At 40.2% G+C, this 26,684-nt stretch overlaps 1 protein-coding gene across 3 annotated transcripts; it reads left to right on the forward strand.

Annotated features, from left to right (window-relative positions):
- Positions 1-23,661, forward strand: LOC101173457 (FERM domain-containing protein 4B). Of its 3 annotated transcripts, none has more exons than XM_011474759.3 (11): positions 1-361; positions 13,951-14,086; positions 14,164-14,297; positions 14,382-14,501; positions 15,268-15,459; positions 15,560-15,614; positions 15,698-15,833; positions 20,455-20,607; positions 20,689-21,422; positions 21,650-21,767; positions 22,894-23,661. In XM_011474759.3, exons 2-11 carry the CDS (start codon positions 13,984-13,986, stop codon positions 22,994-22,996), a joined length of 1,848 nt encoding a protein of 615 aa, XP_011473061.1. In that variant the 5' UTR covers positions 1-361; positions 13,951-13,983; the 3' UTR covers positions 22,997-23,661. The 3 variants fall into 3 exon arrangements, with proteins under 3 accessions (XP_011473061.1, XP_011473060.1, XP_011473059.1); XM_011474758.3 differs by having other exon boundaries at positions 2-361; positions 15,268-15,457; positions 15,561-15,614; positions 21,647-21,767; XM_011474757.3 differs by lacking the exon at positions 1-361 and adding an exon at positions 8,253-8,377 and having other exon boundaries at positions 21,647-21,767.
- Positions 23,662-26,684: the final 3,023 nt, after the last annotated feature.

Consider the following 26,684-nt stretch of genomic DNA (forward strand, 5'->3'; position numbering starts at 1 on the left):
TCGTTGTCTTTACAAAATACTTCCAGTTCGTTATTTAACTTTTGTTGATGTGTGAGACAAAAATAAATACTTGTTAGGTTTCTTTTAAAATCAAGAATTTCGTATGTGGAACTTCAATCGAAATATTTCCACTATTCTTTAGATAGTTATGTACAAGCAGAATGTTTTGCGGAAGTGGTTTAGTCGGTAACGGTGGGACCAAGCGGCGGAACGAGACTTTTTCTTGTGTTTCAAACAGGCGTACTACCTGAGTTCTCCTTCGTGACTTTAACATGTTACCTGGTTGGAAAGCAAGCTAACAGAGAGCAACTATCAACGCGGGGGCGAGTCTGGGTCCAGGCCAGCTGCTTTTGCAGTGCAGGTAAGAAAAGCTTTGGTTGCGCCTGAAACTGTTGAGTTCCCACCCCCCACCCCCCGACACGCTACTTGAATACAGGGATCCGTCTGTCACATTAGCATAGCCTCGAAGTTAGCTTGGAGTTGAGCTGCTTTGCTTGAGGTGCTGTAAAAGTAAAACATCAGTTACAACTTAACTCCTTATTGTAACAGTTTTACTACTTAAATCACGACCCCCCCCCCCCCGTCTTCTATTTATTTTAGAATTGCTTTGAATTGATCAGAGTATGAATCGATGCTTACGAGAAAGCACAGCAAAGTGTTTCGATTACATGCATTGAATGATGATGATGTTTTAATACGTATTTCGAATTGAACAGTGAAGTAAGCATGAGTGAGATGAACTGATACATTGGAAAGAGAATGGATCAATGCTCAGTGAGCACAGCTTCCTTCCTCCCTTAAGTTAACTGGCCCAAACGAAACATTTTCATGATTTCTTTGGAATCATACAAGCTTCTTCCAGCTTAAGAGTTACTTTGCAGCTCGTTACGCTTCATATGTATGGAGTAATGGTGTTGATCGATGAATCGATTTCTATTCCTACAATTATTTCCTAATCGAATATAAGTAACTTAAACAATCAAAATTTTCAAATTTAGATAAATTGATAATCGTATTTGGAAAATACCATATGGATTTAGGTACAATAGGTTTATATGACTATAAGGGAAAAACGTCTAAGTGCATTACAGCGGACAACACATGTGATGTCAGCAAAAACTGATCAGTCCATCATTCCAGTCCAATGTGTGGAATCACTTTGACTTTAGCATACAGTGACCATACAGTTTTTCTAGAATGTTCTAAAAATGTTCCCTTTGGATCATTTGGATGTGGAAAACAACAGTGGACTGAACTTTAGGAAACTAAAATGTGACTGTATTTGACATTCATTCTTGTTTACGTGTTTGTTTGTACACATATTTAATTTACACTTGATTATCTTGAAGAAACACAAGGAATCTGGAAAACTTCACATACACTGTTCAGAACCTGCAGGTATTTCTCTCTGAGTCACACTGGTGGAAGTTTTGGCTAAAGATGTCCTGTAACTATTATAGGTCAGAGAATCTGATCTAATCGGATTGTTCAACATGAACCAATATCAACTATGAATTGTATTGTTAACCACAAATTATAATAAGAATCAAATAACTGTTCAAATGAATCATTACAGCTCTAGTATTGAGTCAGTTAATGTTGCTTATAGTATAGTTACATTGTAGGTCATTCATATCCTTATAGCATTCAGTCACAATTACTAGGAGTGAATTATCAGTTCTTCTGGGATCTTTGTCCTTGGTCGAATTGTACTTTGCCCTGACCCAACAAAACTACTACAAAACAAAAAAACAACAACAAAAACACAGATTTTATGAACTGAAAGAAATGTCACATTAGTCCAGCCTTTATTTCACTTTATTTCATTTCACTTTGTAGATGCAAAGTGTTTGTGTTAATATTGTAAAGATGTAGTCCTGCTTTCACACTGATCCTGGATAGTCCCACCTCTGTTTCTACTGAATTGTTTCTTTTACATGAATTGTTTAAATTTCATTTCTAATTTTAATTTGCCATTCGACAAAAACATTATTTGAAAACTGTAATTCCAATTCTCTTGGACTTTACACTTATTTGGCTTGTTATCGTTAATGTTTTTGACACATTATAGTCGTGAAAATATGTAATCAATTAGTCTATAAATCTTTCTCAGTTGATTATTATGTCTTCTATCCAGTTGACTCTGTGTGGTATTTAAAAATATTAATAATAACATTAAATGTGCTCATATTTCACCTAGAGAACCATCACAACCATCACTTCTTTAAAACCTACACATAGTAAATTCACAAACATGACTCACTTTACTCACAACTTTGTGCCATTCTCAGCATGTTTTTGAGGTTGAAAGAATGCTCTTCTATTTTTGTTGTGCTCCAAGATAATGTTGCAAAGGGAGCAAAAGAATCATTGTTCCTTTTTCAAAATTGGGCAAGGAGAGCAATCTTTAGCAGTGGTTTTTGTTGGAAACTGGGTGGGTCTGTCACCCATGTCAGCATCACCATCACGAGGAAGTAGAGACTATGATATCGCACGGTAGGGACATGTTTGATTTTTCAGACTAATGATGATTGTTTGAGCCTCTAAACTTTAATAGTGAGGACGGTTGTATTGTGGAACTTGATCAAAATTATTCTAATTGGCCAAAGTCGTGGCAAACCTGCGGGATTGGTCAAAGTTGCTGTGTTGAGAAAAATGGGCAAGTCAAATGTGTGCCTCATCCCCCACAATTTTCTTCGTTTGAAAATTAGTTACTCTACTGTGCAGACGTCATGTGCAGTCATCGGTTTTTATATTTTGCATCCAAGGAGCCAGACTTTCATGGACTTATTTGAACTGGTCTACAGCACTGGTCACACACACATGGTCAATCTGCTCCTTTTCCCTTTTGATTTTATCGTCAGTCTTTTTGTTGCTTGGCCTGCTTGTTCAGTCAGCTTTACCAAAGTAAAAAAACACAAAGTTCGGTCACAAGGACAGACTTTACATTTTCTTAAATTAAAGTATTGCTCCAGATCACGTAAAAATTATTTTAATTTTTTTTTTTATCTCTTTTGGGCAAAATTATAAAAATGAGGGCTGGAAGTGTTTATTGTGACTATAATATGAGACAAAATTTGTCATGCAAATGTCCTTCAGTTTTTATTTTGCATCTAATACAGTTTTAAGATATTGCACAAATACTGAAAACACTTTTCCATTCTTTTTATGGTAAACTTTTTAGAATAGTAATATTTTTTATGTTCCTGAACTTTTATTGTTTGAGAAGACAGGGTCAAGGCCTACTCCTTTAGCCATAAATGTATTGTTCTCAAGTAATAATCTTACTTAGAGAGGGGTTGAAGAGCTCTTCTGTCACAGCTTTAAGAGGGATCAGCCTGACTGTCCAATTGCAGCCAATAAAGAAGCTCACTGTAATCAAATTAGTGGGATTCGACCTCTTGCTGTTTGTTGAACTAACATGCCATCAGGTTTTTCATGCATGTTGGAGTTGTTATGTCTAAACTCGCAATATAGTGCATCTAATTGTTGTGTGAATGCTTCAAAGCATTCACACAACAGAAATTGTCTTTCCACTTTCAGTATGTTTTACTCCACGTAAAGACCTGTGCCTTCTTTAAGCTATGTGAGCTGATTTTAGTATCACAACATTGGGGTTGTTTAGGAAAATTCTACTTACACCCTGTTAGTTTTATATGTACATTTGCTCTTACAGTTTTGTCATCTGAGGTCATTCTTTAAACTGGGCCATCTTGGTTCTTTGGTATAAAAAAAAAAAACAGAGGCTGTTCAGTAACTATACAGTTTTTAGAATCAGAATCCTTTTATTGTCATTGTACATGGGGATACAATGGAGGAACAGGTTGTGTTTAGCCTATGAACTCATTTTAAGTGTTGTTGCTGTTGGGTTCTCAGCATTAGGTTTATGACCTTGTAACTTTATTACTTTAAAACATACCGCTAGCAATAACCATAAAACTACCAGTATTTAGGAATGTAATGTAATGTATTTAAGGGGTAGGAGCAGAAAGGTGGCAGTAAAAGCAAGGGCCATTCAAAGTCCTACTCATCTTTTGATCTATTGTCAATCTTTCCCAGTAGTCTTTTAATGATTATATAAGTTTGCTTCCTTCCACTCCCTTTCAAGCAATATTTAATTTTATGTTTGATACATCCTTGTATGTATCTGCTGATTGTATTGTTTTTGTGTATTATTTTTACTTGATTGCTTGAAATGAACCATCTCAAATCAAATAAAAATAATTATTATGATGCTGATTTTACCGTATTTTAAATACAAAAATCTGTTGGACATCGTTTGTGCAGAGCAGCAGGAGTTAACAAAAAATTGCCTCTTGAGTTGTGGGCAGGACAGTTGGTGTGGATTAAGCCCGTCCCTACTTTCCATCATCCCTTTTTTTACACTCTCCCCCGCTAGCTTACAGCCCCTCACACCCCCAACCTAACATTAGCGGTTGCAACAAAAATGGCGAGCAATATCAGAGCTATCCAGCCGTACAGTTTGCATCAAGATTCCAGCTCAGATGAAGAAAGCAAAGACGTTCATGGATCTATTAATCTGTCAGTGGATGGATCAGGCCCTGCGATGGACTGTCCAGAATGTCCCCTGCCTTCACCCACAAGTGGTGGGGATAGGGTCCGGCAGGTCCGTGACCCCGAAAGGGACAAAACGGTTAAGATATGAATGACCATGAATGGACTCATCAGGATGGGGCAGAGCAGGGAGCCTGTGACCCGCTGTTGTAGTTGCTACTTCATAGCTTTTTTCAACAGCATTTTTTTGTCGGCGCCTGATTCATGACAATTTGAATAAAGAGATACTCAGAAATATGTCCATCATACGAAAAGCCCCACAAGAACGTGTTAAAAACACCAATTTGTCATTGGAGGGGGTCTTTAACCTCTTCAGACCTGGCATCTACATGTGTGGACATCATATTTTGGGTGAAACAGACTATGAGTTTCTGCTTTTTTTTTTTTTTTGGGGATGCTGGTGTGCCGCGGGATTTTTGTCAAGGTTAAAGTGTGCCGTGGCTCAAAAAAGGTTGAAAAACACTGCTCTAGTAGGTAATGGGTTTTTGTTCCTGTTGAACCTCAGAAAGGTTTCTCTGTGCTTGCAAGATGGAAAGACAGACCAGCTTTTCCTTCAGAATTTCATCGTGTACTGCAAACAGTAGACTACACTTTTTAGCTGCAGGTGCCTTCATATCAGGATGTGGCTGTTTGGTGGATGTGTCTGCTGCAGGTTCTTGTGGCATTTTTATGACACTAGAAGACGTGTATTAAGAAAATTAAGGTCAAATAACATTTCTGAGTATTTTTTATTCAACTCCACACACGCCCACAGCTCAGAGGTACATTTTTAATGAACTCCTACCATTCTGCAGTAACTGTCCTAGAAAACAACACAGGTTTTTAGATTTTGGCTAAAAACGGCATCCTTATCATTAAAAGACCACTGGGAACGATTTGAAAATAGATCAAATGACCACTGGAGTGGGTCTTTAACCTCTGCCAAGAAACAATGGTTCCTGTAGCTTGTTTTGCACTAACAAAAATCAAAATCCTTATATTTTATTTTCAATCAATTTTTATACTTAACATGTAAATAAATTAAGCATTTAAATAAAGGATTTATCTTGTATAATTTGGTTTAGTTAGTCTATATAGAAGCAAACAGTTATGTCAACAACAATATTATTCATAGTTATTTGCCTTGGATCAAGAATGGCTGGCCAGGACACCATTGAAGGGCTTTTATCAGGGGTGGGCAATTATTTTGACTCGGGGGGCCACATGGGGTTCTAAAATTGGATAGAAGGGCTGGACCAGGAGCAGATGCGTGGAGTGAGAAGGAAATAACATGGAATCTGGATGAAAACATTTGGATTAAAAAATATATTTTAAAACAGAACATTTTAGAGTTTTTAGGTTAAAACTTTTGTTCTCAGTTTAGAGCCAATTGCACCAACGGCTTGATGTTCCTCATGTAAGACATAGAGAAAGGCTGCGTTTATGTGGTGTTTAAATGATCTTAAGAATAAAAAACAACAAATCTTCCAACACCACATGGATGCTAGAGCAGAGTCCCCAAACCTTTTCTTGTAACTCTTTTTCTTTAAAACTTCAAACTTCCTTTATCTTTCTTTATTGTAAAGCCCTATAATTTTTTATTAATTCATGATCGCTTTAGTAAAATAAATATCAGAATTTATGAAATAAAAAAATGACCAAATAACTGTGATTTTCAAAGACAAAAATTCAGGAAAAAAATATACTGATACATTAAAAAGAAAAGACAACAAATAATGGATCCTTTCCCGTCATTGATAAACTTAGACTTTGAGGGCTGCAGCTCCTCACACGTCTCACGGTTTGCACTAAAACTGAGCAGCTGTGTCCTGCACTTCTGTTTCTCATCCAGTAATAATGATAAAAAGGAAATTTCCATGTCTTCTGCTGCAGCTAAGCATTTATCTGCGTTACCTTTTCACCAGAACAGAGTTCCCTCGTTTATTGCAGGAGTTACGTTCTAAAAATGACCCGTGATCGGTGAAATCCACAGAGTATGATTACAGACATAGATGGCAGTAAAACTCCTCACTGCCCACTTCTACACTTTTTCAGACAGACATGAACATTTTTACCCTTTTCTCTTGTTTAAATTCTCAAACCTTCATAGAAATTAAGTCCAGGATCTTAGAATGAAAACAGATCTGATCGCGATCACAGATTTCTGTAGACCTGAAGAGCTCCGCGTTTCTGTACAGGAGACACACGGAGGAGATTGAGTGACTAGGTTTAAGCCAATCAGGACACAGAACAGGGTGCGCTGTTTGAAAAAAAAAAAGCAGCATAATCGCTCTAAAAGAATAAGCGAAACCGCAAAAGATGAACTGTGACGTAGACGTAGGATTTTAGAGGGTTTCAGGTTGGAGCACAGACTACAGAAGGGTGGAGTAAAATGCCACGGTCTTTATCGTGTGGCCAGATAAAAAAAATAAATAAATACATGGGTCTCTGAAGTTGTTCAGTGGGCCGGAGCAGACATGGAGGCGGGCGGGATCCAGCCCGCGGATCACAGTTCGCCCACCCCTGGGTTATATCATGCTATTCTTAAGCTTTTATATTAAACAATATCCAGATAGATGATAACAAATTACCTTTGCACATCTGCTCAGGTGCGGGAGAAGAAAAGATGGCACATTGCTGCATTCCCGGCATGCATTTTAAGTACGTCCAAGGCCGGATTTTGTTGTTGGCCGCGTGTTTAAAATTTAACTTAAAGTTCAAGTCCCATTAGTTGTCACGCAAATGTTTTCTCTGACCGAGTTGAAGGCTGGTTGTCCCGCATTAACCAGAGAGGGTAAAAATAAAAACATGAACAAAATCAGGGGACCTTTTTTATTATTGCCGTGATAAAAAATAAGAAAAATATCATAAAGTTCAGGAGGCCCGAGCAGTGTTGCTCCTCATCCCGCAGCGGCTCTCTGTCTCTCCGCCAGCTCGCCTTCTGAGCTCAGCGCTGGCTGCACGTATTTGGAAAATTACATGCAAATAGTAACTTTCTTCATGGCATTTCATTTTATTTGCTGTGTGAATTCAACAATCTCCCTGTGCTAGCATCAAATCAGTTTTAAGGCACAGCTAGTGCTGCTTGCTGCTGCAATGTAGCCTAAATTATAATGTAATTCAAAGCATTTTTCATGGACTTAGCAAAGTTCTTTTTCATTTATAATTTTATTAAACAGCAGGGTCTGGTACACACATTTATTTTGTCATTCCACACGTTCAAAAAGTGTAGATTTGGAACCAAAAATATGTCACTTTTCACCATTTCTTTATCGGTAAAGATAAACTTTTCAGAATAGAGACTGTCAGTCATTGTCGTCCAAAAATGATTAGAGTAGATTAGAGTCAGGTATTTGTCTGAAAACAATGTTTAATACAGCTGTGGTTTGTGCTGTATTCTCAATTTTAAAATTAATACTCTCAGGTTAATACCCAGGATAAATTATTCCAGGATGATTTCTAATGTCTGAAACTGAAGTAGATCAATAGTATGTGTCCTTAAATAAGGAAACAGTGACCTGTGTTCAACCTGCTTATCTGGTTTGACTGCAGATGAAGAGAGGAGTGTGAGAATGAGGAAAAGATAGTTGTGAACAGCATTGCAAAGCTAAAAGCAGCATGGGCTGTTTATGGCAGAGTGGTTGGGGTTAGTAGGGGGCGTAGCCACTTCAGCTGAAACTCTTGCAACACCTAACAGGTTCCCTTAGAACAGACAAGAGACAGCATTGTTCCAGGAAGCCCTGGGCTTGTGGGAAAGTCGGAGCAGAACTCGATACAAGCAGAACTTCACAGATAATTGATAGATGCAAAATACCTTTACGAGGTATGTCTTTTTACTGTCTGCATAGTTATCTGGCTAGCAGTTTTTTATGATTTCAGAGAAAAAGTGTAAACTTTGCATTGTAATGTATATTCGTTTCAGTATCATGGAGTCTGAACAAGTAATCATTGACTTTTTTTAGATAACCATTCTGTGACAAATCATAAATTCTCGAAAAATACAGCCGAGTTCTTTATGTCTGCTCTTTGTGGTTTCTTTCTTTAGTTTTTTAACTTATTGGTTGGTTTCCAAACATTCAATAAAAACTGTATTCATCCACAAGAGATTTAAACCACAAGCTGTTTTGCTCACTGGTGTTTTTTTGCATTGCATCGTAAAAACTTGGGGTTTGATGGTTAACCAGCTTGCCCCCTCCCATACACCCCACACGGCTGCCTATGTCCGGTTTAGTGGTTAAAAGAGAGGAAGGACTGAATGGATAGAATGATGTCTGCCTCATAAATAGAATTCTGTCATCACAGAATCAAAACACTTTACTGCTGGGATCTCCATGGTAGCCCATGATGTGATACATGTGTGGGTGGGAAAACGACACTTTTACAACAATAACTTTGCTCTGTATTTTTGGCTTTTCACACAGTCAATGAAGTGTTTAATTTTCTATCACAAATTAGTTGATTCTGTTTTCTATAGCACAGCAGCCAAATGCCCCCTGTAACCCCCTCACAAGGGATGGAAATGTGTTTACATTTTTTTATAAAATGAAACCTCATAAAAGTAATTCCTAAATGGAATGAACACGTCTTTGTCATCTAACTGCAAATTTTAATTCTAAAATGCAGAGAACGCAACAGGAGATTTCCTAATTCTGGCTCCATGTGATCACATTTTATATTAAATCATAACAAAAAACTGCCTGAAAACATTATGAGGTTTTGGATTATTGACATCATGTCATTGACAGTAAATAAAGATACAGCGCTCTCATGGGGGGGGGGCTGGCAAAACAGCATCTCTGTAGTGTTGCAAAGACAGTATATATAATATATATGTGTGTGTATGTACATATAGAATTAATAAAATACTATATATATATATATATATATATATATATATATATATATATATATATATATATATATATATATATATATATATATATATATATATATATATATATATATATATATATATATATATATATATATATATATATATATATATATATATATATATATATTTATATATATATATGATATTAAATTAATACTTATTTACTTAATATTTATTTATGTCCTATTTTGTTGTACCAAAGTCCGGTCCCTGATAACAATCTCTGACTTTGAGTCCATGATTACATGTAAGTGATACACGGAACAGCTCGTTAGCGTAGGATCATAGCATCAGTGCATAACAATACTGCAGTCTCTAAATCAAAACAAGTCTGGAAGATTTATCCTCCAGTTCTGACTGGATCCTGTTAGAAGTCACATCATGCCCCGCTGCTTCATCAGCCAAAACGCTACACAGAGGTGAATTAACAGAAGTGACAGGGGGATACAGGATGCAGCGAATAGTGTGCGCTTTACACTTGGCTGCAGCTGGTAGAGCATTAAACAATTAAAAATAGCCAAAGACATGGTACCCATATATACCGTGGAGAAGACTGGGTTTATTAATTTAATTAAAACCTTAGACCCCAGATATGAGCTGTATTGTTAATCCTTTAGAAAATGGTGCTGCTCTTAAGGCGAATGTTTGTCTCCTTTTAGACTATAAAGTGTGACTTAAAACACAGCTGGGACTTTGATTCCAAGAGTGTGTTCATTTATTTATTATTTATCCCAGAAATGGGGGTTACATTTGTCTTGTGTTTGATTAAATAAAAGCAAAATTTGATTTAAGTTGTCTGCAGTTTGTACTTATTGCTTTCCTTAAATAAGGGGAAGGAATCGGAAATCAGATAAAAATAAATAAAATCGGAGATTCAAGCCCGGTCACTGTCACGCCCCCAAGAGTCATTTACCCCACTGTGATTGGTTGCTTTGTCAGCTCCACAATGAAAAAGTGTCATTCATACAAACTGGCGGACACATTAACATTAAACTTTCATATTAAAGCGGGGGCCGCAAAATATCATCTTGGGGGCCCGCGGGCTGCAAGTTTGAGACCCCTGCTGTAGACTCTGGCACTGGTACACTAGCCGCAAGTCGGAAGAATGAATCATTAGTTCGCTTGCTCATAGCTCAGACGCACGCACACATCAGGTTGTGAAGATATTTGTCTCCGTTTCCTTCCAACAGATGTTTACGCGCGCTCGATAATCTCTAGGCCCCTCCCCCTCCACGCATTTTAGCCACTCACAGTGGCTTTCCCTATTCTTCTCACACGCATTGGCCGCCTCACAGACAGGCATCACTCAATTAAACGCGAGTGTGTGCTCGCGTTTGATGAGTGTGTGTGCGAGTGAGTGTGTGTTTGCTTGCGCTCGCGTCTCATTGATTATTTCATTGCTCATTTCATTGATCATTGACGTGCCCCTTCCACGTTTAATGTATAAAAAAACACGGAGGGTGGGGGATGCAAATTTACTGGTTTTGGTCGCAAAATGCGACCATTTGGTCGCAGTCTGGAGCCCTGGGTGTTTTGGGGCTGTCGCCGGGCAACACGGACTTTACTCCCTCCCTCCAAAAATATTTTATGGGGTTGAGATCTGGAGACTGGGTAGGTCACTTCAGGACCTTAAAATGCTCCTTATGAAGCCACTCCTTCCTTAACCGGGTTGTGTGTTTGGGATTGTTGTCATACTTAAAGACCCAGCCACGTTTCATTTTCAATGCCCTTGCTGATGGAATGTTTTCACTCAAAATCTGAAGATACATGGCCCCATTCATTCTTTCCTTTACACTGATCAGTCTTCCTGATCCCTTTGCTGAAAAGCAGTGCCAAGCATGATGTTTCCACCCCCATGCTTCACTACAGCAGGTACAGTGTTCTTTGAATGCAACTCAGCATTCTATCTCCTCCAAACATGACGAGTAGAGTTCTTACCAAAAATGTTCTATTTTGGTTTCATCTGACCACAGGACATCCTCCCAATCCTCTTCTGGATCATCCAAATGGCTCTCTAGCCAGCTTTGTACGGGCCAGCACATGTAGTGGTTTTAGCAGGGGGACACGTCTGGCACTGCAGGATCTGAGTCTCTGGTGGTGTAGTGTGTTACTGATGGTAGACTTTGTTATTTTCATCCCAGCTCTCTGCAGGTCATTCACTAGGTCCCCCCGTGTGCTTCTGGGATTTTTGCTCACCGTTCTGATCATTTTGACCCTGGGGTGAGATCTTGTGGTGAGCCCCAGATGGAGGAAGATTATCAGTGGTCTTGTATGTCTTCCAATTCCAAATAATTGCTCCCACAGTTGATTTCTTCACACCAAGCTGCTAACTTATTAAAGATTCTGTCTTCCATGCCTGTTGCAGGTCAACAATTTTGTTTTTGGTGTGCTTAGACAGCTCGTTGGTCTTGAAGAAATTACTGCAGATATACTGCAGAAGAAATTCATGCTTTTGGTGTTTTTAACATAGCATTTTTAGCATTTTGCAGCATTTTTCACATGATGGAGGACAAATATAAAACAATTTAAGAATAAAACTGCATTACTGAGTATTTACTAATTCAAATCAGAGCAAAGAAAACATGCTGTTAGAAAAAGCTCAAATTAGTGACATAACAAGAGAAATGGGTGAACAACAGTCACCCTGCTCCACCTCATTCTGATGCATCCACCTACAGACAAATAGATCCATAAGTGTTTTTTTTCCTTGTCTGAGCTGGAATCTGGATCTAAACTGTATCGCTGGATAGCTGCAATTTTGTTCGCCATGTTTGTTGCACCGCTAATGTGAGCTGGGGTTAGTGAGGCTTGTCAAGATACCAGCAGAGGGTTACTCCCATGCAAACAGTCCCGCCCACAACTCAGAAGAGAATTTCTAATAAACTCCTGCCGCTCTGCAGAAATTAGGTCCTAGAAAACGCACAGGTTATTTACATTTTGGCTAAAACCTGTATAATCATCATTAAAAGACCACTGGAAATGCTTTGAAAATGGATACAAATATAGTCGGAATGGGACTTTAAATTGCTTTACTGAGCTAGAATTTAAGCTAAAAAATAAAAAACGTATGAAAGTTTTGTGATTAGTAGATTTTTTTCATTCTCTCCAACTGTCGGGTGTGTGCACACGGACCCAAACTGAACAACTCAGATGTACATTGTCATAAACAAAAACAACTATTCTTATTTGAGGTGTGCTACACCTATACACATATTCAGGAAGACTTTCTATATTTTTCCACAGAACGGCTGGCCGCACCGGCGCGAATATGGATTTTTTGTTTTGTGTAGGAACACCATTGAAAAAATCCAGTCGCACGTGTGACCTTGTACATGTTGACAGAGGCTACGTTATTCAGTTTGTCACAACAGCAAGACAGTAGAAAAGATGAAAGTGATTTTATAGGTTCCTTTAACCTGTGTGGTGAATTTGATCATTCTGAAGCCTGGGATGAAGCAGAAAAGAGAGAGAGGAGCATCAGCAGGAGGCATGAGTAGGAATTGATAAATGAAGATTTTGGACTTAGTTTCTCCTTACTTACTTAATCACAATTAACACAATGATTAAATACCCCTTATTTCAAGTGTTACCAACTTTTACATTTAATTTAAATTTCTTTGCAGTATGTCCGAATAGCCTCCCAGAGCTGCTGTTTGGATGTGAACTGCCTCCCGCCCTCAGAGATATTTTGCTTGAGGTTGCTCCAAAGATTCCCAATAGGGTTGAGGTCAGGGGAGGATGGGGGCCACAGGATCAGTTTATCTCCCTTTCTGCCCATAGCAGCCAATGATGCAGAGGTATTCCTTGCAGCAGGAGATGGTGCATTGTCATGCATGAAGATGATTTGGTCACGGAAAGCACGGTTCTACTTTTTCCACCACAGAAGAAAGTGGTCAGTCAGACATGGTCCACTCAATATCTCCATTCTCCTTCAGCACCTGGTTAAAGCTCTCAGTGGATTTGGGTTTCATGGGCTCATCTGGAAGTCTCCAAGAGACTCTCAAAATACTGTGGTGTCCGTTAAGGCTGTTTGAAGCCAGCGGTGCAGGTGTGTTTGTTCGGGAGAAGAACACAGTGATAGGCAGTTGTTGTCGCTCTTTTTCTATGGGTTTTAGAGAAACTCGAAATTGCAAGATGATTTGCATGTACGTGTTGTAAATTTGGCAAGTTGATTTACGTACCTGTAGATATTAAACTGCAACGTTATTGACGCACAGGTAGAGAAGAAGGCGAGTGACTTTTTAGCCAATCAGAATGCAGAACACAATGCACGATGCAAATCCGTGAAGTAGCGAAACCGTGAAAAGTAAACCACGTTATAGCGAGGGATCACTGAACTGGTGGAAATTAGCGAAATTTGCATTGTTTTCACTTTTCTTGTGATCGATGTTCTTTTGTGCTCTGTCTTTTAAATAAATATACTCTTAAACCTTTAGTCAAAACTTGTCATTTGTATTAATAATTTTGGACTTGACTGATGTTGTTTCTAACCTCCTCTACAGTTTATTAAAGCACAGCCAGGAAGTGACATTACCATGGACTTTACAGAGATTTCTGCCCAACCGACCAATAGATTATCCAGTGTTGGAAGCAAAGATCCAGTAATATTGACAAGCAATGCAAGCCCCATCTCAACTGGTAACCAGTAAGCTGTTCTATCAATGGTTAGAGCTTAAAAGTTTGCGGTGTTCACTTTTGTTTTTTGTTTTTTCCAGGTTCTGCTGACTCTGAAGTCAGTGACAAAAAGAGGAAAGAAAAGATTGCAGAGTTAAAAAAAAAAGGAAAGGACCTTCAACAGATGCTGAATCAAAAAATTGAAGAATTAAAAAGGATTTGCCTAAGGGAAGCTGTACGTGTCTTTGCTTTTACAGTAGTTTAAGTGTCTAAGTCTAAGTGATATAAATTTGATGTTAGACATTTATCTTATTTGCAGGAGCTTACCGGTAAATTACCAAAGGAATACCCTTTGGACACAGACGACGAGAAGGTTCCTCAAGTACCACGCTGTATTAGAGATCCTTTCAGGCTGAATGATCCGCCCCCTTGGGACAAGGTTAATGTGTTGTTTTTATATATATTTTCATGTGTTCTGTTATTTCTTTTACTACTCAGCTTAGACTGTTGTCACATGACTATGTTAGTTTTCTTAGGTTTGCGATTAGTCACCTGGATATTTAAAATGGAAACCAGCATTTTCGACAGTATTTGAAGCCCAAAATGATATCATGCTCTTTGGAAAACATTTGCTACGAGTTATTTTTCGTAACTTGGTTGAAATTGTGAAGGAACACTGCTGTCAAAAATGATCATAAGGAATGTGTATTTTTCCTCAAATTCAATTAACAATAATAACCTTTACTGAACCAGATAAAGAACAATTGAGAATATTTGAAGGTAGATTGTGTCTGTTAGGTGACATAAGGGATATTTAAAGGTTTTTTTTTTTTTCAAAGTAGGATCATTGACTGAATTTAGAGAGAATTGCACACAAAGTCAGGTAATTAGTGTTTGGTAGACTAATAGATTATTTGAACAACACCTTTAAGATGGTAAATCTTTGACTATTCAAAAGCAAACATGTCATTGACAATATCTACATAAAGTGCTGCCTGTTCCACTAATATGTGTTCCTTACAATTTACAATTTAAATAAGAAATGATCAACATTTCATGATTGTTTAATATTTAACAGCCTGCGATTTATTGCCAAGCTCACAATTCAACACAAAGCACACACTTCTTTATATTTTGTGCTGTTTATCTTCACTTCGTTATGAATTCTCATCTAACAATACACATGCTGTTTGTTTCCCCAATAGGACCCAGTTTTTAGGGAATCAGACAAGCAGTTTTTAAGTGAAGGCGACCTCTACAAGACCGTGAAGAGTAAGAGGAGGGATGATTACATGAACGCTGTAAAGAACCAGGAGGAGAGTGAGAAACCAATAAATGGCCAAAAGATCGCAAAAGCAAGAAAAGCCACAAAGGGGGTTTCATTGGTCCCAACAGGTAAATTACTTGCATTTAAAAACCTTTGCTTGTTCTCCATTATTTACACAATGTTTGTAATTAGTATCATTGCAGTGTTGAAAAAAATGTTTTGTTTTATCAGATGTCCACTCTTCAGCATTCAGCTCTCCATCACATAGTCTCTCTCTAGATGATGGTAAGTAGGGAAAATGTCTGTTTGGTTCATTGTGTCTTTTATCTGTTATTAGTTCATTTGAGTGAGCTGCTATTGTCTTCTAGATTACGATCTTGGTTCCCAGAGGGAGCAGTTTGGAACAGTCCAGTATTCTACAGTTCTGCACCATGCAAAAACTCTGCACATTCCTCAAATCAAAGACAGACAACCTCCAGGAAATGACCAGCTTACAAACAGCAGGTAATGGCAAAACCGGACACTCAGCTGAGATTTTCCTCAGGGTTCGTCTGCAGCGGCATTCCTGTCTTCTACCCTTCCTTTACCCATCTTATCCTGCAGGAGGCCTCAGTGAGAACTGTGAGGGGGGGAGTGTAAAACCCCTGAGGTTTCTGCAAGTAGATATTTTAAACAAACTCCTGTTCAAACACTACCGGCATCATTTGATTTTATTATTGATCGTTTTAATAACAGACTGCTATAGAGGAAGTGGCTCCAATCAAGACAACATTACGTACCACTTCTAAAATGTCACGGAGAAACGACAACATTGTGTGAAAAGAATCTGCAGGAGAGCAGAGAGGAGATAAAGGAAAACATAATTGAGAACCTGTTTAGGAAATTTCAAAAGAAGAACTCGAAAGCTACAAAAACTCAGACTAAGAAGTCTAGTGGGTTTCTCAGATCTCAAGTACCGTAATTTCCGGATTATAGAGCGCACCCGATTACAAGCCACACCCACCCATTTTCACGTGTTTAACTTCTTTTGTACATACACAAGCCGCGTCAGTGTACAGGCCGCATGCATTACGCAACATGGTCAGCCTGACAAATCACATCCTGACTCCCAGTGTTACGCCCCCTTTGTGTCTAGGGGCACCGAGGCGGCATAACATAAAAAAAGTAACGTTTTGGCTAATAATTTAACTGTAACAAAAACACCAAACAAATGTCTCCATAAAAATATGTCAAATTTATTTACAAATAAACAACCAACAAGAACTAAAAGTGAAGCTAAAAGGCTTCAGGGTGAACCCAGGCCAAAATAACAAACAAAACCCCAACTAACTGAAACATGTAATCTTACCTGTACAAAGGAAAAGGAAAATAAAGACAAAAACTAACCTCCTTAACCTAACAAAAACAGGAGAAAACATGTACTAAACAAAATGGCGGTTCACCCCTACAGCTTCACTTAACATAACTATAAACCAAAAGACTAATCAGAGTGGGCACAAACAATACAAACTACAAAGAACTACAAATACAAAATACTAAAGTGCAACACACAACTAAACAAGAGGTGAAATCAAAAACAAGATGGAGAAGAGGGCCAAGCTGCAGTGGAGACTGTTGCAGCAAGGCTCCCTTCCCCCCGACTGGATGTCCAAATGGTGCTTTTACAGCTGCCTCCACCAGCTTGTCCAAATTGAGGCCACACCTTCATGCACCACACCTGTAAATAATCACAGACATACAAACAAAGATCCACAAAACACAGAAGTCCCACTCTAATAAAGAAATAATACACAAAACACAGAACAAACCAAAACCAAATACGGCCACAGCCGTAACACCAGACTGAGTGCAATTCATTAGCACACTGCAGGAGCAGATAGCATTGCATCAGCTCATGTGTTTGAATACACCCACATCTGCCAAACAGCATGGACCTCTATTCTGTTCACAAGTTCCTCAGTTATGGTTTTTTTTATTTATTTTTTTTACTTATTGCCAATCTAGGTATCATACATAAAATTACAAACAGTAACCATATAATCAACATTACATCCCTCAGTTATAATGAGGAAATTTAAATCCGCGATTCCCCATTTCCCATGAGTCTTAGGGGCTAAAGGCGGGTCTAACCCCCAGCTCGCCACACTGTTGTTAGTGTTTAAAGAATGAGCAGCAGTGGATGGAGGGGTGAACGGGAGAGCATCTCTCCTTCCACTTGTGTCGCGGCAGCATTATGGTGGTAACGGGGCTGGTTAAAAAAACACACCAGTAAAATAAAGCAGCGGCGACTGAAAAGCGCGCGCCTCAGCGCGGCGCGTGCGTCAGATATTTCCTTCCACAACAAACACTGTTGCTCCGCGGACGCCTCTGCGCTCCGCGCTCGCCAACCGTGCTCTTTGTCTTCCCTTCCTATCTTCTCCGACACCCCTTGCCAGGGCGGCTCCAAGGAGAAGCGATTCGTCCCCATTGCGCCGGTGGAAGGAGCGAATCGTGTCTGTGCAGAGCAATCGGACTTAATACTGAACATTTTGTGGATGAGGGGCGGATGAGTTACGTGTGGGAGCCTTCAGACTGCCATCGGTCCGCAGCTCTATGTGAACGAGCAGCAGGAGAACATGTCTCCAGCTTACACGGAGGCTGTGAGCTTTTCAATGCAAAATTCCGCTCAGTCCAAACGATCACGTCAATTTGTGTTTCCAGTCGTGTCCCGACAAAATAAAGGCTGATGTTATTCCCACATATTTACGTTCAGCCAAGCTCCAGATTGCAGCTTTTCCCGCATCGATTCATGTTCATCCAGGCTAAATGTTGTTAGTGCATGCTAGCCTTCACCTAACCATACTTCCGGTTTCGTTCTGGCAGAAAAAAGCACTGACCACACAGATTAAAAATAAAATGAGCGAACAGGCGTTTCATAATAACCATAACATAGCAATAATAAACGTACGTTTAAAAGATCATCTCGTATATTACGGAGCTGCTAAATAGATGGACTAGTGTCACTATGACTCTGAGGTAAATTCAATCCTGAGCATGCGCTGTTCTCTATGTCGCGCAGCAGAGCGGCTTTTCCAAACCCGTTGGTGATGGTGGATTTTTTCACGCTGCTTTTAACGATTGCTTTTAACTTGAAAGCTGCATCATATTGTAGCGGCGATCACGTGCACGTTGGGTCTAATGGCACCAAAGGGTTCTGGGATGCGGCCGGGCATGCGTGTTTCGTTTTGTTGAACCGTGTCTAAGACCTGAAGTCAAGTCCATGCTGTTTGGCTGCTTAGAGGTGTGTTGAAAAATAAATGCCTCGTTGCTTGGAGTTGGATAGAGTATTCAACCCATGCTCTGAGTCCGCAAGTACGTTCATGGCGGCCGTCAATTAAATCCATAAATTAGGCGCGTCACTGAATAAGCCGCAGGGCTGTGAGCGCAGGAAAAAAGTAGCAGCTTATAGTCCGGAAATTACGGTAGTTTTACCTTGATCAATACTTTTATGCAAGTATGTATTCATTCTCCTCAAGAATCCACTTTAGGCCCGATACAAAAACAAAGTGCAGTTTGTTTTGAGGTATTTAAAGCATTTATTTTTTAGGGGGGAAAAATCTTCTGTTGCTGTATTTCCAGTCAGAGGGGTTCTGTATTGTCCGCCTGATGGCAGTAAGCTGAAACAGTGATGTGGGGGGGACGAAGTCCTCAATGATGACATTGGCTTTCCTTCTCACTTCCTCTTTTCATGGAAAGCCATCTTTGTCCAGATCATGCAAAAACAGCAGATTCAATTCAGGAGATCGCTGGGAAGCAGGAAGAGAGAAAAAAAAAACAGTTTCTGATCTTCAGCATTCTGTCTCTAGTTTGTGGTCCACTTCATTTATGAAGCTATACAGAAGTCTCCACCATCAACTTTGTGTTTGGTCTGCATCTCTGTCATAACAAAATAATAAAAAACATCTACCTGTAAGTCTGCATCTCAAGATAAACTCAGGAGTGCAAGAAACCAGATTAATTTATTCTTGAACTTAGAGGCCCCGCCCCCCAGGCGCTGGAGAAAACCAGCCAAAGCACGGTTGCTATGAAGATAGAAGAGGGTTAAATGAAGGGGAAATTACTTGGAACAGCAAGAGCATAAAACAGGAGGGAGGCTTACTGGGTTGATTAGAGCAAGCTACAGGGAGACGAGGGGCGGAATTAAGTCTGTAAGACAGTAAATGGAAGGAGGTGTGGGGACTTACGAGGCTTTGGGCGAAAATAGTGCGGCAGGGAAACAGGAGCAGACAATGGGAGCAGCTGGCAGCAGGACGCCAAGGGTGGAGGCTGGAAATCAGGCTGAGTGGCGAACAGAACAGGTAGACGAGCTGGCAGCAGAAACGGAGCAGATGAGTTGCCTGAATGCTCACAGTGCAACAATCCGGTAAAGAGTGAACGGCAGAGGCAGAGATTTATAGGAGCGGGCACGGGTGAAGGAAATGTGAGACGATGAGCAGCAGAAGGGCAGCTGCTGCCGTGACACAGGTAAAGGTAGTTTGTTAAATTGATGGGACATCTCCATGTGCTCTGATGGCACATCATTCAACTTCATTAGGAAGTTCTGTGTGTTGGTAAGATTTGGAGTAGAGGTAGGTGGCTGCCCCGCCGGCAGACAAAGTCTACCTGCGAACCATGGACTTGTTACGCAACTGCTTTAGCAAAGCTTTGTCTTTTTCATTTATTGTTGGTCAGTTTGACTTAAAGGCAGCTTTCCTGCTTGAGAATTCTTACTTCTGTAGACTTAAGTGGCTAGTACATTTTACATCCTCCTCTTTTATTGTCCCAATCAACCCTTAAATACTGTATCTAAATATTTTTTACCTTTAAATCATTAGGTTTGTTTTATCCCTTTAAAAGATGTGGGTTGTGCATATGGGGCTGGTCTTTATCTAATTCAATACGCCTATATCCAAATGAACTACTTTTATAAATATTATGTCCAGAAAAATGGCGGATTTTCTTAGCTTTACTGTACTATGTGTTGATCAGTGAAAGCTGATTGGCTGATTACCTACTCTTCTTGGGTAAAGGTAAAGAAAGTAGCTGTGCTGGTCCCAGTGAGGAGGGTTCTGCTATAAAGAGACACGTGCTCTATGTTTTTTTATAGATTGAACCAATCCAACTATAAATCCCACCACTACTGTCAAACTGATGCCAAGTCAAGTTGCAGCACTCGGTCAAGACCAACTTCCAGACGGCCAGAGGATTCCAACTTCACGTCACCACGCCCACTCCTCTCCTACAGCAACGTACAGCTCAGGTAGACCTCAACAGCTAACTTTCTTTATTACCATGTTTTCAAAAACACACTTGATAAGTGATTGTTCCTATTGATGTATAGGTTGGAGAACAACCCCCAAAGTTTCCGTCAGTGCAGTGGGAGTCTGGAGTCCTTGTCTCAAATAATGACGGAGACCAAAAACACCACACCGTCCTTTGCCATTTTCCCAGCTCAAAGGAGCAGCAGCACGGAGGCCCTTGATGACGTCTCCTCCTACACAAGCCAGTCCAGTGTTGAATACAATGCTCCCGCCAGTTGCACCCACAGACGTGGCTACAGAAAAGACCTTTACAGAAACACTGGTAGCATGCCAAATCTGGTTGAATCAGAACCTTCCTGCTACCGGTACCACCCCCCCACTCAATGCTCAACTGCCTATTATGTCGCAGGGTATCCCAAATATGGAAACATTGAACCTCACTTACCTTATGGTGGTGAATCAGAGAGATACTATGATTTCTATCCACCCTACCACCTCCCACAAGGACCTCATTACAGGGACAACATGTACAGTCACTATGCCTCCAATGACATGGACAATGATTCATACAACCCTTATGCCTCAATGGGGCCAGCTGGGAACCGTTTTACAGCCCAGAGCTGCATTCAGCACTCTAAGAGCATCCAGAAGGCAGTGGTGGCTGAACATCTGAAAGGCTGGTTCCAAAGAAATACCACGCAGAGACAAGGAACACACAACTATGACTATGATGGAGTCTACAAGCAAATGCGGAAGTCTCAAAACTCAGCTGTGTTCTACACCTACAACAACAGGAACATTACCTCCTCAACAGGTTAGACTACAACTTTTTTGTCCTGGATATTTTTATCCTGTTCAACAAGTTATTAAATGACTGTAGCTCAGTGTTTAGCAGTCCTCGTGTTTTTGGGCAAAACACTTCCAACTTAACTTTACCCTAAGTGAAAGAAACATGAATGTCCTTTGGGAGAAAAAGTTTGCTAACTTCTATGTATCTTAATGTCTTCTTGCTGTTTGATGACTGGTTACATTTTTCAGCAGTGTCCTTCGCTTCCTCAAATGGAAATTGGAACACCTACAGGAGTGATGGTCCTTCATTAGATGAGCCAGATTCATACCTTTATAGTGCAGCCTCCAACAGCTTCTCCACCCACAGCAGGTGAGATAACACTTATTAGGTTGAAATGTTCTAGAATGAAAAATAACACAGATGCTGGCTATCGATAAAAGGAATTGGTATAAAATATTAGGGGTGTAACGATACGCCAAAATCTCGATTCGGTTCGGTTTAGAACTTCAAAGGGCTCGGTTCAGTACTGCTGTTTAATTAATCTTATCTATCTATCAATCCATCCATCAAGCCTGGGTGGCAGATATGATCACCCGGGTGGCGGTCGTTTTCTATCTGCTACCATGCAGGTGTTGGAGAGTTCTATCTGCCGCTGCTGCTGCAGCGGGGGTCTTGGTGTGGGGATGACTGGGCACTCTCCCTCCTTCTTTTTACATTCCATCATCCATTTTTAGAGGAACCTAAACACTCACTTGAGAACAGGTGTTAGCTCACCTTTGCACTAATATTTTGCGTGGTTGAATGAAATGTTTCACAGTAGTTGGTTTGAAGGCATAAGTATGCATGTGGGAACATTATTTGTATTGTGTAGATGTTGATATGTGAACATTTTTGGAGCCAACAGGTATGTTTATGACATTTGAGTGTGTGTGTGGAGTGTGTGTGTGTTGACAGGCCCCGCCCTTATAGACGTGTATCTAAACCTCACCGTAATAAGTATAAATATCCAGAAACTTGTTGCTTTATGCTGCTTCATGGTTTTACCCCCCTTTTCTATCACCTTCCTACCCCCCCCCTGTAATATCCCTCTCTCTTCTTCACGCCTTTCCTTTTCCGTCCGGTCCAACACAAAAGATTTTCAAGTATGATTTAAAATGAACAAAGTTTGGCCTCGATTACAGAAGGGGTTTATTCAGACATACCTCTGGTTTGTCAGAAGATTCACAAAGTAAAATATGTCCAACACAAGAGGCCCTCAGCTCTCATCTGTTGGACAGGACAAGTTTAAAAAAAAAAAAAGACATTTTTTCTGCACATTTGCATGCATGACAATTGCAAGGTTTCCCTAAAGCAACCTGTTCCACTGTGATCTTCTTCAGTGTCAGAGGTCTTTCTTATGCTAGCTTGCTTTTGCAGAGTGCTGTTAATAAAATTGAAGCTGTACACATTTTTTTATTGCAGGGGGTAACAGATTTTCATTTTGTGTTTATTACAGATCCTACATAGATGCATCCCACAGCAGCCACATGCACAATACCACAACTCAAGGTGACCAGATATGCTGGCATGAAGATTCAAAACCAGGAACTATAGTTTAACTGCCTGTCAGAGTGCTGGTAAATTCTTCTTAAGAGTTTGTCATTGAGCCTTAAACTGAATTGATCTGCTGTTTGAAGAGTATGGTTGCCAAATGAATGCAAACATCAAAGAATATCGGGATTGTGAGAAGTTATGACGGGCGTAAAACCCTCTGAAGAAGACGGCAGGCAAGCCATTGAAACGTGTCAACTACCTCTCTGTCCTTCCGTTGTCTGATAGAAAAACCTCATCGACATGGAAGATGAAAAGAACTGGATTTCTCTCAAATGAACAGAAAGGAAATCCGTTGCCATCTTTGACTTGTGCTTATTTTGGAAACATTGATTTTTTTTTGGTTTAATTTTGGGTCATTTTATGAAGAAGTGTTCTTTGACTGATGCTGCATTGAAGAAGCAGCAGCAGTCAAACGTGTCAAAGGTCAGTAAACGTCTCTTAGTCTTGAAGTTGAGAGACGTCATCTGGACTTGTGTAGCTTCATCAGTGTGCTGACTGATATGTAAATAGTAACTAACCAACTTGTTAGTGTTCTAAATATCGGGGTTGTGGTATTTGATAGAACATTTTTTGTAAAACAGAAAAAAATAATATATTGGTCACAATTGTTAAGCTGGTTCTTATTAATTAGAATAATCCTATTTGAATAAAGACAAAAGTTTCTGTTTCTTTCTTCTTCGATGGTATTTCTTTAATAACTTCAGAAACCAGAGTTCAGGGCTGACAGGATCAGTCTGTCAAAGAGAGCATGAGAACAGTTTAGAGATTGGTTCATACCCCCCCCCCCCCCCCTTCAACTTATTTGATTAAAACAGGCATTTTTAATCTCATTCATATTTCATGAACTCTGTCACTGTGTGTGTTACACCTCTTGGTTTAAAAGTTCCATGTTCAGGTAAATGTGCCCCCTCCTGATGGATTTTCTGTAGATTTAAATTTTTCTAGGAAGTCATCGTATGCATGAGGAATGCCTGTCTGGGTGCAGACATGCCACCCCTCGTTCTCTGTAGTCGTGTCTTGCTCAGGTGGACACCAAGCAAACAACAGCATTACTTCCCCCCCTAGGCCTTCTTTTGAGTGACGTGCTAAGCTTTTCATGACCAAACTGCACATATTCATGCTGAAGGAGTCTGTAACGCTTTTGCCTCCCTATTGTTCGTTAGGCCCATCGGCAAGCCACAGACTGCTCCAACTTCTCTAAAGACAGAATGTTGGAGAAATGACTTGGACGATTTTTGTCCCCAGATGAACTCAAAGATCTGCAATAATTTTTTTTATTATTTATTGTTCATAAATCTGTCTGAACCTGTGATAGTGATTTAGACAGATTTGTGAACAATATTTGAGAGGAATGGTTATTTTGTAGAAACTGTTTCAGATGTTTGAGTTCATCTCATGACAAATGAGAGCAGAAACAAAAGTGTTGTTTATATTTTTGTATCAGATCTCCCCCACATTCCTTTTCAGTTCATTGCTCCCAGCTTTAACCTTTAATGTTTATTCATTTAAGGTACTAATTCTTTTCTGAATCTGTGCTCCAGTTAAACCCCCCCCCCCATTTTACACCCTGATGACCAATGACTGCTATAAGTACAACACTAACCACATAATTAAAAAAGCAGATGACATCACAGTGGTGTGGGTGTCATTTAGGGTGGCGACAGAGAAGAGCTGAAGCTCTTTGAGGGATGGGGCACCAGCAAAACCTGATCCTAAATGTGGAGAAAACCAAAGAACTGATGATCCAGTTCAGGAGGACACGGCACACCCTGCTCCAGGACACTGCTGCAGAGATCAGCACATATTTAGTTTCTGGGGTCCATATTGCAGACTACATCACCTGGAAGTGGCACACCTCTGCTGTAAAGAGGTGCTCCACCCAGCGATCCTCACCACCTTCTACTGAAGCATCGTTGAGAGCGTGCAAGGCAGCAGTGCCTAAGACAGAAAGGCACTGGAGACGGTGGTGAGGTCAGCTGACGGATCATTGGGGGTCACGCTGCCAACCATCAAGGAGCTGCCAAAACAACGCTGCCTGGCGAGGGCAACACAATCACCAAGGCAACGCAATCTCCTCCTTTCAGGCCGAAGATACGGCAGCCTGCCTGTCAGAACAGTGAGGCTCCATGACAGTTTCTACTACCATCAAACGTCTGAAATACTAAATCTCTGGTTTTCACCTGTTCATTCACCTGTCTGCCTCTGGTTTTACCTTTCACATGCTATTTTGCACAAATTCTCTTTACACACTTGTTTTGTTTTTATTTCAACTGCATCTGCCTTACTGATCAGTTTTGAACTGTCTATGTGCTTCTATTTTTTGTGATGTTTACATGCTGTTGTGTTGGGTAACGTAATTTTGTGTGGCGGTGCATCTTTGATACTGTACACAAAGGATTGGAATCTGTGCCATTTGGTTCTGCTCCTTAATATAGTTTTTCCTAGATTTCTCAGGTGAATGTGTTAACAGGAATACCAGCAGACGCAAAATTCAAGAGAATATTTCTTCAATGAAGAAAAGTTGCCCCATGCTGGACCACTGCCTCACTGCTCTGACATTTAGGGGTTTAGTCTCGCCCTCCCTGTGATCTCCCAGATTTGATGAAAAATCAGAAAATGTAAGAACATTAAGATTAGTTAAATAGGTAAGTGATAAGCCAGGTAAGTTTTCTGTATCTGTCCAGAAGGTGGCATGGTATGAAAAGCAGCTGTTATTTTGCTACTCATCACATTATAGCACAGGAAGGGCGTGGGCATAACTACAACAGATGAAGATCTGGGACCTGCCTTTCAGCAGGTGCTGAAAATGGAAGAATGGATGGATGGATGGATAGGTTTTGGTCCCTATAATCAGCTGCACCACAGCTGTTTTGTATATACGGTTTGTCACAATGTGATGTGACAAGAGTGGCCTGGTTTACATAGGAGGCAGATGACTCTTAAGTTCAGGTCCAGGTTTTTATTTGCTAGTCTCACACCTTGGCTGCACAGCTCACACATGCCCAACATGGTGAGGTTCGCCCCATATTTTAATTTGAACATGCAGTAGATTTGAAAGTCCATGCATGCTGTCACAATAACCGCAGATGGCTGAATCCAAAGGCAGCAGGTTTATTAGCCCAGTTAAAAGTCCACAAAGCTAAATCAGGGTCAGGCAGGCAGAGCATGAGAGCATCAGAGAAGTAACAGGGAGTAATCAGAATCCAGGCGAGCGTCTGGGACAGCCAAACAGTCAGATACGGGGTCAGGAGACAGGAGATCAGGTCCAAATATAACACTCAGTACTGCAGGCAGAGTGGCACAACCAACACCTCGCACTGAGCTTCACTTAATTCTGTGATTAACCCTCCTATTATCCTTGGGGTCGATTTGACCCCAGGCTGTTTTAGCTGTGTAAAACTTGTCTGTGTGTGTGACCTAACATGCCCACACCTTCAGGTGCAGAGTTGATAAATAACAGGGGGGTGGGGAAAACAACTATTCCCACGAGAACTTTGATATTTCTCGTGGTGAGGTGTGAAATCCTGCCAAAATGAGGAAGCCAATGTAGGCGTGTGAGTTGATCACATCCAAGTCTTTCCAACTACACATGCCTCCCTTCTAAAATTATCTCAAGTAAAATATTTTCAACTGATGGTTATATATTTTATTATATATACATTATAATGTTGAACTGTAACACGTGAAGGGCAC

The sequence above is a fragment of the Oryzias latipes genome, chromosome 5 (assembly GCF_002234675.1).
Source record: "Oryzias latipes chromosome 5, ASM223467v1".
In the NCBI taxonomy this organism is placed as follows: Eukaryota; Metazoa; Chordata; class Actinopteri; order Beloniformes; family Adrianichthyidae; genus Oryzias; species Oryzias latipes.

Excerpts from the sequence above, each read along its gene's own strand:
- LOC101173457 (XM_011474757.3), top strand. The coding sequence starts at position 13,984 with ATGGACTTTACAGAGATTTCTGCCCAACCGACCAATAGATTATCCAGT. Across the intron at positions 14,087-14,163 it reads TGCAAGCCCCATCTCAACTG|GTTCTGCTGACTCTGAAGTC; the intron begins GTAACCAGTAAG and ends TGTTTTTTCCAG. Across the intron at positions 14,298-14,381 it reads GGATTTGCCTAAGGGAAGCT|GAGCTTACCGGTAAATTACC; the intron begins GTACGTGTCTTT and ends TCTTATTTGCAG.